The sequence below is a fragment of the Capsicum annuum genome, chromosome 5 (assembly GCF_002878395.1).
Source record: "Capsicum annuum cultivar UCD-10X-F1 chromosome 5, UCD10Xv1.1, whole genome shotgun sequence".
Taxonomy (NCBI): Eukaryota; Viridiplantae; Streptophyta; class Magnoliopsida; order Solanales; family Solanaceae; genus Capsicum; species Capsicum annuum.
The window spans coordinates 212,547,048-212,558,282 of NC_061115.1; the positions used below are offsets into that span (position 1 = coordinate 212,547,048).

The 11,235-nt window shown below is 31.1% G+C and overlaps 1 protein-coding gene across 1 annotated transcript; it reads right to left on the bottom strand.

Annotated features, from left to right (window-relative positions):
* Positions 1-2,915: 2,915 nt before the first annotated feature.
* Positions 2,916-9,145, bottom strand: LOC107871235 (CBL-interacting serine/threonine-protein kinase 1). The gene is made up of 12 exons (XM_016718102.2): positions 8,701-9,145; positions 6,284-6,346; positions 5,301-5,372; positions 5,108-5,215; positions 4,940-5,020; positions 4,678-4,857; positions 4,356-4,580; positions 4,166-4,267; positions 3,970-4,086; positions 3,808-3,870; positions 3,644-3,718; positions 2,916-3,553 (listed from the first exon to the last, which is right to left on the bottom strand). Exons 1-12 carry the CDS (start codon positions 8,908-8,910, stop codon positions 3,476-3,478), a joined length of 1,374 nt encoding a protein of 457 aa, XP_016573588.1. The 5' UTR covers positions 8,911-9,145; the 3' UTR covers positions 2,916-3,475.
* Between the last annotated feature and the right edge of the window lie 2,090 nt (positions 9,146-11,235).

Here is an 11,235-nt window from a genome sequence, read left to right on the forward strand (position 1 = left end):
CAAGCTACGAACACAGTATCTGCTCAATATACTCCAACTATCTCTTCTATTTTAATAACTATTACTGCTATTTCTAAAGTACTTGCTAAATATAAAAACAAATATGTCCTTACAAAGAGGCAATTGAAGCTATGGTTGATAAATTTAAAAAATATTATTTTCCTATTCCACAATTTTTTTTGACAACTACTTTATACAACCTATTTTATAAAGAACATGGTGCAGTTATGTTGGTTAAAAAATTATACAACAATTTAGAAATTGGACCTCATGAAAAGCCATCAATTGATACTTGTTGTGCTAGCATAGTACCTAAGATAGGAGTTTATATAACTTGTATTAAGTTATGGAACAAAATACTGAGCCGATCGAGCCTCCTACTTCTAGATGTAGATATGATGATTTAGATGACGAGATGGGTGAAGAACTTAGTCTTCAATGTTGTAGAGTAATGATTTTGATTCGTATCTTTCACAGGATTGGGAAAGTATTAGAGATGAAACTGGAAAACAAAAACTTTTATCATGATGGAAGACCCATATCAGACAATTTTCAAAACTTTTAAGGATGGTTCGAGATGTGCTATCAGCTCAAGCTTCTTCAGGCTTTTAGCGCAGGAAGATTTATAATAAGAGATCATTGATATTAGTTAGCAAGGGATAGTTTGGAGATTTCGTTATTATTTAGAGATTGGATCAATGCCGAACGAAGAAATTTTGGGCTCTCAAATTACCGTCCCATGTTAAAGACGAAATAGATGAAATTTTTTAGGACAATAGTGATGATGGAATGGAAGCAATGGAGGAATAAGATAAAAGATCAATTCCGGAAGATTTATCTGCCGAAGAAATAGAAAAGTTACGCCAAAAATACTATAGACAATTTAGAAGATATTAATAAGATTCTACAATAGAGATCTAATTCAAACAGAGCCCTTGCTAGAAGGTAATTGCGTAAATTAGATTTTCTTTTAATATCTTTGTAATAAATGTACAACGTATGAAATTTGAATAAATATAACGGCTATTCGCCTAATTTTATTTAAAACTTTGTCTTTTGTTTGTTGCAATTATGGAGAAAAAAAGTTTAATACAAAACTTTATAAAGTTAGGAAAATTTTAACTTTACAACTTAAAATTATATAAATATAATTTAACTTCTTAAACTTATTAAAAATATTATATTAACTTAAACTTAAGGATATATTTTTAAGTGTAAGATATATTAAAACATGTTATATTTATTGACTTAAACTTAAGATATATTTTTTAAGTTAAAATTTTAAACTTTTTAAGATATATTAAAACTTAAACTTATTAAAAAAAGTTAATAAATTATATAAAACTTACATAAATTATATATGTTAATATATATATATAAGTTAAGGACATTAAATTATATAAGTTAATATATATATATAAAACTTATATAAATTGTATAAGTTAATATATATTTAAGTTAAGGCCATTAAATTATATAAGTTAATACATATATAATTTAAATTAAAAGTTGAAAAAAAAACTGTACGCAGTACGACTAAGGCCATTTTCGTCGTCTCTTCCGGTAAAGTTCCGGTGTCGTTCCGATCCGACCCGGTTTCCCGCCAGTAACCAACGAACCGGTGCATACCAAGGTAAAATTTCGGTATTCCAGTTCCGGTAATGCCGGTTTTGGGGACAAATTTGGTAAGGAAGTTTCGGTACCGGTTAAATCGGTCTGGCGGTACTGATTTCGATCCGTTGCCAACCTTGCTTGTATCACATAGTAGTTTTTATACCATGACATTACTTCTACTTATAAAAATATTGGGTCGAACTCTTCTTTGGTATCAAGATAATAGCTATGAATAGTCATCGACTTCCAGAATGGAACCTATTATGAAAAATAGTCCCTTGCAAAAATGTAAGGTAAAGTTGCGTACAATAGACCACCCCTGTGGTCTTGTCCTTTTCTGAACCGCGCATAGCGAAAGCTTTAGTGCACGGGTTGACTTCTTTGGGACTAGACAACATAAAAGTACCAACTTTCAAAGCAGAATGAAGATCTAATCTTGCCTGTTGGGATGAGAATAATGCACCAACTATAGTTTAAAATTTCATCTAGATATAAATCTTACCAGTTGACCATATTGTAATGTACAACAAGACTGGGGGATCATGTGCATTGTGCAGCATCCCTACTAATAATTGACAGTGCCAGTAGACATATTCAACTTTATGATGGACAGACTTTAAGTATGGACACTATTATTGTCTCTTTCTTCCTCCCTCCCAAGCAGTGTTCTAAAATGTGTGCGCGTGAGGCGAGACGTTTTACGTAGCACGAGGCGTGGCGTAACTTTTAATTTATATTATAATAAAATTAGTATAATATAATCATCGGAAACAAAACTTTTAACATCATTTATACCACGACGTGAACCCAAGACCTCCTGGTCATATCGCAAGAACTTTACCAGTTACCTCTTGATTTTTTTTCTACGATCTTTATATTAGTTGTTACATTTGTTCTACTTTCTACAGTAAAGTAGCAATGCCAATTTTGTTTCCTCTTTGAGTCTTTGTATAAAATAGCTGCAAAATGACACTATACAACACCAACAATTACGCTTCAATTCCAAAAACGCAATACTCTTCTTTAAAACAAGCATCATGGCTGACCTCTCTACCCCACAAAGGTCGGAATAAAATTTGCGTATATCCTAGTATCTCTAAATTCTACTCGTGAAAGTACATTGAATATGCTATCTTTGTCATTGCATCATGTCTTACAATTGACATGATTTTCAATATAAACAAGAGAATCTTTCTCTTTACACAGTTCAACGTGCACAATCATTTACACAACACTATATAGTATACACAATAATTGTAAAAAAAAGTAAAATATCGAGTACTGAAAAACTCACAACCATGTGCAAAGTAACTTTATCTTAAATCACATAAAGCATTTTTATTTTATTTATTTCAAAAAGAACATCTACTTGGACAATTCAAAGGCCTTTGTAAAGACTAAAATCCTAATAATTGATACTACAAAATACAAATTTAATTGAATTTACTAATCAATAAGGCCATTAATAGCCATGTTCCAAAGAGGACATTTGCCTGGAGACTCAATAAGTCCCTCTAAATAATAGACACTACAAAATACAAATTTACCTTAATGTACTAATCGATAAGGCGATTTCTGCCGTATTTAGGGAGAAATAGTTTTCTAGCCCTTTACATATATAGTATATATTTTTAAAATTTTACGTCCTTTTTACATGTTTCAATTGTAAGAGGACAAGAGATCTCGTTCCCTCCTATGTACACTTAATCTCACGCTATTGATGAGTCAAACAACCAACTCCAAGGGTGTGCTTACTGCTCACAGCTCGTCGACTCCTCCAAACAGGGAAGAAGAGGAGGAGAAACGGGGCAAAAAAAGAACGAAAGAATGTATCTAGTGACCGATGCAAATGGTCCAGCTTTCACAACAAATCATCGGTAGTAGCTAGGAGCTCTTCACTTCGGTGTACTCCCAAGTCATTCGATAACCTATTACACAACTGCGCGATACAAGTGGTTTTAGTTAGTTTAACCGGTTTGGAAGGATTGCGCGTTGCAACAAGGTAGACGAGGATGTTTTTGAGATATACCTGTCTATATACTGTCGAATCCCCTGAAGATTTTTGTAACTCTACAACATACAGTGATGGGCTGATCTCGAAGACCTGCAAAATGATGCATAGGGAAAATTACTTTTGTTCTTCTTTCTTGTCGTTGAATGTAAAGGAGTCAAATACCGCGAGCATTTGCTTACCTCTGCAACTACCAATAGACTAGTCGCGCTTTTGTGGCCTTTCTGCTCTTGCATCACTTTCAACTGCAACGTAGGAAGACATAACATGGAATTTAGTTTAATGTAAATCTTCCTTGTGCAACAACGCAAATACAGACTGAAGTGCCAACAGTTAATACTAACCCTTCCGTGTCTTTTCTGGACATGAAATCCCATTTGAGTCACCATATTCTCGATCCTCTCCAGCAACTGTTTTGGAGAGAGACTGGATGTAAATCTGATCTTCCTCTCGGAAACATCCTAGAATAATTCAAGAAGAAATAAGTCTAGGTTTTATTTGCTCCTTGTATAGTATGGTACTATTAGAATAAAAGGTTACCTCTTTCTCAAAAAATCCAGAGAGATCCAGGCACGACGACATTCCTATGAGCTGAAAGGCATTGATAAGGTGTGATTCGGGATCTCTTTGAGCATCAAGTGGCTGTGACAACGATATAGCAACCAATTAGTTGTTAAAGTATTAAAATGATTATCGCGAGCCAATTACTCAAGGGTCCAAAAGTCCATACTGTTTCTTGCATGGTGAAGACTTGATCATCTGTCGATGCATGATCATCGCTTTCTAAATCTTCTTCATCGGGATTTACAGGAATATAGTCTTGTTTGAACCATCCGTCTTCTTTGATTTGTGCCATTGTTATACGAGTATGTGGGTTGGGATCAAGAATCCTCTTTATAAGGTTCTTTGCTCCTGCGGATAGCCATTTTGGTATATGAACGTCCCCTTTAAGTATCTGATTTATATTCATCAAAGCGATATTAAAACTATTAGCTCCAAAAAACGCCATATAAATGAGCTCAGACATGTACAGAAAAAAGAAGTGGTCTTACCTTTTGATAAAGTACTGCAAGATTTCTATCATCGAAGGGTAAATAACCGGTGAGGATGACATATAATATGACACCACAAGACCAGGTATCTGATGTCGCGCCATCATATCCTCTGTTAGAAAGAATTTCTGGAGCGACGTAGTTTGGACTACCGCAAGTGGTATGCAACAGCCCATCATCCTATAGTATAAGAAAAGAAAAGCTCGATAAGATTGACGAAAAGATTTCACATACGCAACAAAGAGAAGATGTCATTCCATACCCGAAAATGTTGGGGTAAAGCACTGAGCCCAAAGTCGGTAATTTTTATGTTTCCCTTTGAATCGATGAGTACATTTTCTAGCTGCATTTTCAACAGCGCGCATAATTACATGACTGAATAATGAGTACAACTTACAATATTTGCGCTTCACACTATATGATTAGTTACCTTGAGGTCTCGGTGGGAGACACCTTTGTCGTGACAGTAACAAACGCCATCAACCAATTGTTGGAAGAGCTTCCTACCTTGGGCCTCCGATAGTTTTCCTTTGGAAACCTATGAGTAAGGATCGTAGTCAAGGCTAAAACTCAACAACTGAAACGCGACTATGCAAAAGCACAATATCACCAAGGTAACTTACGATTCTGTCAAATAATTCACCACCATTCACGTATTCTAGCACCATGTAAATCTTGCTTTTGCTCGCTAAAACCTGCTTAATTGTACAATCGCGTTAGAAATGCATCACTACAAACATGAACTAAACACCAGGAAATCCATGTATAGATAGATACCTAAATGTTTATTCGCCACCATGAGGCAACATTTGACAAGCAACAGAGTCATCATAAACGTTAAATCTTAACCAAGTTCTCCACCGAAGAAAAAGAACCAATTTTTTTTTTTTGAGAAGATGGAGTAGTTAGTACATCAGTAGGTTCAGAATTCATGATCCATGATTTGACTTAAAGACCAATTAAATTATGGTCTATCGCAGAATATTACCTTAATATTCCAGCAATAGACCAAGTCTTCATACAACACCAATAACTCCAAGGGAAAAAACAAAACAAAACAAAGTTGTCACATATTTTTTTCAAGTCATCGTATAGATCCATCCTTCTTCTTCCCGCGGTCCCAGACATCCTGGGACCGTTTCCCATATGCAATATAAAACCACAAAATTCAATGATATGACGCTTACGGTTATGGAGCATTCAATTCCTTGTAAAGTTGGAAAGAAAGATCTAATTATGTGGGGGGGTCGAGATGGCACACCAATTATTATTTTCCAACAACCAAAAGATGAATTATCACAATCCTCTTAACTTCATTGATTGAAAAGTATTCCTAAAGTTCAACAGACTTTCTGCAATATATCATTGAAAAAATGAAGAAAAATACGAAACTTTTAGCCGTGGAAGAGGGAGCATTTGTTCGTTCTTTACTTCAAGCAAAAACGAATTCACAAATTTTCTATACACAAATAGTATCAGAGTCCAGCGTGTCTTTTTCTCATCGTTTTGAAGAATAACAAGAATTTTTATGACCACTACAAACACAACTTGTATACGTAAAACTTTTCAAATACATCAAAAGCAGAAGGAGTAGGATCGAATATACCTCGTATAATCGAACCACATTAGGATGTTTGAGGAGTTTTAAAGTACCAATCTCCCTCTTAATCTGCAATTACACATGAAACTGCATTAAGCTTATTGAGTTATATCAATTTTCAAATTTAGAAGTATAGTGTTATATATATGATCATCAACTAACACAATTATGTTCAAACAAGAAGTAATCTTAAATTTCTTTCTTGCTCTTTTTTCCAACATAGTTACCAAAAAACTAGCAAATTTTCAAGGGATAATTTCATAAGTAGCGATATTAGCACCCGTTTTTACATTATATACAGAGATTTTAATTTGTTTCAAAACGTAGCAAAATAGATTGTGTATTTTTTTGGATAAACAAGTACTAGTATCTTGTAAAAATACATAATGTTGCTATATTTTGTAATTTTCTAAAAGTACCACTATAAAGAATAATTGTTATGAATAGGACAAAATAAACAAACCACAAAGAAAGAAAAAATAAGAACATACAGATTTACCCTTGCACGAAAAACCACGGGCAGAGGTAGAGGAATTCATTATAATGGAGAGGAGTACAATTGTGGAGACATAGTCGCAATGATGTGTATTTTCGAAAACAACCCATTAAATGCATTTATATAATACGTGCATACAAAATAAGTTCTAAGCCCAAAAACATACAGGTCCGGCCCGATCCCTGCGCTATCACCATATAAAAAAATTATAAACATGGATCACACTGCCGGATCAACAAAATTAGGGTCACCACTCTAAAAAAAATAAAAAAAAACGGGGCCGAAACAGCTACATCAGATAATTTTTTCAAATTTTAATCAAACAATTAACAATTATAGATGTTAATCATTCAACTAGTTGTCAAGTTGGACTAATCCATCATCCAATTAGAGAATTTTTAACCACCAAATTTAGCTTATCCTTTAACCTTTTGTGACAAAGATTTGGGAAATTTAGTGGAAAATGAGAATTCTCACCTAATTGCTAACCCCCCAAACAACTATTATTATTAAATTGAGGATTCAAACTTTAGATATTTAGCCATATCTCTAAATTTATGACTTCAAAATTTAATATTTGTGAAATTTAAATGGTTAAAAATCAAGATTTAGAAATTCAAAAATCAAGGGGGTCTCAAGTTAAAAATTCAGTGAGTAAAAATAAAATTCTGTACTAGGTAGTTTCTTCTCATCTGTCTAAATTTTGACTAACAAAATTACGAAAAATAACATAAGCATACATCTTAACTTACTATATTTGTACAAATCCCCACACTTAGAAAATAATTACAAAAATTTCAACTAATTGTGTATCTTCATTGGATGTATCGAGAGCTAATTATGTATATTTACAAAAATATATATATTTTCGTTGGATGTATCAGAAACTAATTATGTATTTCGACACACCTAAAATGAGATTTTCAGTAATTATGCAAATTTTCTATAATTAAGCTCTAAATTGTCGAGATTTATATTGTTTACCCATAATAGAAAGCTAGCTCGTGACCCGTATACCAACAACAATAACATATCAATGTAATTCGATAAACGGAGTCTGAAAAGATAGGATGTACAAAAAAATTATTTCTCCTCTTGTGGTCAAAGAAATTTTTTCCGATAGAGCCACTGCACAATGAGCTGGATAAAAGAAATGTCCCGTCCAGCCCATTTTACTTGAGCCGTGGTCTATCAGAAACTTTCCATCTATCTTCACATGGTACGGTGAAGACTACGAACCTTATTTATGAGATTATACGGAATAAATTATACAAAATTAGGGATGAAGATTTCTCTATCTAAAACATCAACTAAGAAAGAAAGTAGAGAGAGAAACTGATCTACGTAAAAGCTCTTTTTCAGAAAAAAAAGATCCAATAGATGAATTTACACAAAAACAATAGAGAAAAACAGAAAAATGAGGGAAAAGAAGATTTAAAAAAAAAAAAAAAAAAAAAACTAGGGAGAAAATGATTTACGTTTGATATCCAGAAAAAAAAAATCATCCATACAGGAAATGTTTTTGATAACTATTTTTTCGGAAAATCAAAAATTTTAGTAGCTCGGTTGTAGGCTACATAAAGTTTTATCTTGTTGATGAGCTTTCGATTCTTCCCATTTTTTTTAAAAAAGAAAAAAATAGGGAAGAAGAGATTCAAAAAATCCAAATAAATCAAAATTCATCCACACACACAAGGCAGCAAAAAAGAATCTTAGCAACTCAGTTGGTTAGCTATCTAAACTTTGATTTTATGGTTCGTTCGAGTTCATGCTCGATTCTCCATCTTATAAAAAGGGCAGTCCGGTGCAATAAAGCTATGGGTATACACGATTCTCCCTCTTATAATTCAAAAAAAATTGATCATTACAGACAAACTCAAAATGTTTTAGACAGAAGAAAATTCAATAAGAGAATTTAACAACTCACCTGATCAGTAGACCTGAGATCAAGTATTCGACTCTTGTCCAAAATCTTAATAGCAAAAGATTTACCAGAATCAACATGTTTTGCATATTTCACTTTGCCAAAGTTACCTTCACCAAGTGTTTTTCCAACTTCATATTTACCTAATCGCATTCCCTTTCTCCCTCCTCCTCCAACAACACGGATTTCCTCTTCCTGTTGTACCAATACCATACTCACAAAAATGATAATAATTATAAAACTCCAAGTTTATAACAAAATTGAATAAAATTCAACAGAAAAAAAAAATTGTTGAAATTTTTTTTCAGTTTTTTTTCTTTTTTTCTTTTTTGGGTGTAGTATGTGAATGGAGAAGAAGATCAGCAGGTGTTGTGTTTCCTCTTCTCTGCTCTGTTTGGTGGAGTGTAATATATATAAGGAAAATATATTAATTTCTATGGTATAATGTATTTGTTTTATATTAAATGACAAGTATTTATTTGACATCGCTTAATAAAGCTTTAATTAAATATTATATTATTAAATTAATTAATTTTATTAATAACATTTTGAGAATCTAAATTTAACTGTTAGTATTACTTTATATATTAATTTAATTTTAAAGATGATATAAGAAAGAAATAAAATCTCTTGGTGAAAATTGGATAAGTAAATTAAAATATTTTTTGTAATATAAAAGTCAAGTAAAATGAAACGGAAAGAGTAATTTATTTTGAACTTTGAATATATATTTTTATTTTTTTAAGAAATAATATTGATATTTTTTGAAATTATATAAATGCATTATGTGTCATAATAGTTAGAAAAATAATAATCTATCTAGTGGAATCTAAAAAGATATGATAGTTGTTAACTCAAATAAATAGAGAGATTATTTTTTATAAAATCTTTATCTAACTATGCATGTCTAGTAATTCGAAAAAGAAAATACAAAAATGAGAGCAGTAATAACAATGAAATAATACGAAATGGAGATTAGTATATGTATAATAATCACGACAAATAAATTAAAATGGAAGAAATGTTAGTATTTTTTAAGAAAAATAAAAATAAAAAATGGGGCCCACCTTTCTTTGTGTGGTCCAACCTGTTTATCCACTAATTAATCCGGGTTTTCTCCTTTATTGAGAAATAAATAAATTTCATTGATTAACTAATAAGTAAGACAAATGTGTATAAGAATTTTAATAGGGGTTGTTGGGTTTCTTAACAGAAGTATAATTAAAAAAATCATATATTTTAGTAAATTAAAAGATATTTATTTTATTTTATTTTTTTTATCATTGAGTAGTTATTTTTTTCAATTTATTGGATTCAAGTTGTTAAATTATAAATTTTCAATTTATTACATCTTTCTTTAATCAGCTAAAAAACTTCAGCCTCAAATGATCTTCCATGCCTTTTTTAACGGTTTTCTGAGAAAATATTAATTGTGGGAGGTTTTTATTATTTTATCCTCATTATACCTTATGGTATATTTGTTTTTTTGTTAAATATTTACTCTATTTAGATGCCTATACTATTCAGGAATAGTTACTAATAAGAATATACAAAAATAATTAATTTGTCTTAAATTTCTACAAAATAAATAACTTAAAATATTTATTTTTAAAACACGATAGACAATTTAAGAGAAGGGATTATCAATATTGAAACAATATTTCAATTATTTTTTAGAAATTAAGTTGAATAATTTGAGACAATAATTTTATAAAATTCATGATAAATAATTTAAGACAAAATATTTAAAAATATTGAAGAAGTACTTCAATTATTTTTAAAATTTACGATAAATACTTTAAGAAGTTGTACTTCAATTATCTTTAAAGTTCACGATAAATAATTTAAGATAAAGATAGTACAAATATTTAAGCAGTACTTCAACTAATTTTAAAGTTTATGAAAAATAATTTAAGATGAAAGGTGTATAAATATTGAAGTAATACTTCAATTATTTTAAAATGTACGATATATAGAATCTCACGATAAATAATTTAAGACAGACATAATATAAATATTAATTATTTGACAATTTGTGAACATAGACAAGACGCGGAAACAAAAAACTCCCCACACCCAACTTTTTGTCCATTGTACATTTTGGACCTCATTTTCCAATATTAAATCATTTTCTTACTCCTTTCTTTATGCTTTTTTTTTTGCAAATTTTTTTTTGGAGTCGGTTATCGAAAACAATCTTTCTGTATTATTTAAGGTAATGTTATAGATTGCGTACATTTTATCCTCTCCGAATTATATTTTATGAGAATACATTGGACTTGTTATTGTTTTCGATCGGTTATCGAAAATAACCTCTCTACTTTATCTGAGGTAGTGTATGAATCGCATACAATTATTCTCTACAGATATCAGTTTGTGGAAATATACTGATATATTATTGTTGTTATTGTTGTTGTTGTTTTGAGTCGGTTATTGAAAACAACCTCTCTACTTCATCTGAGGTAGTGATATAGATTGCGTATATTTTATTTTTTTTCAAATCCCATTTTAAGAATACATTGAATATGTTATTGTTGT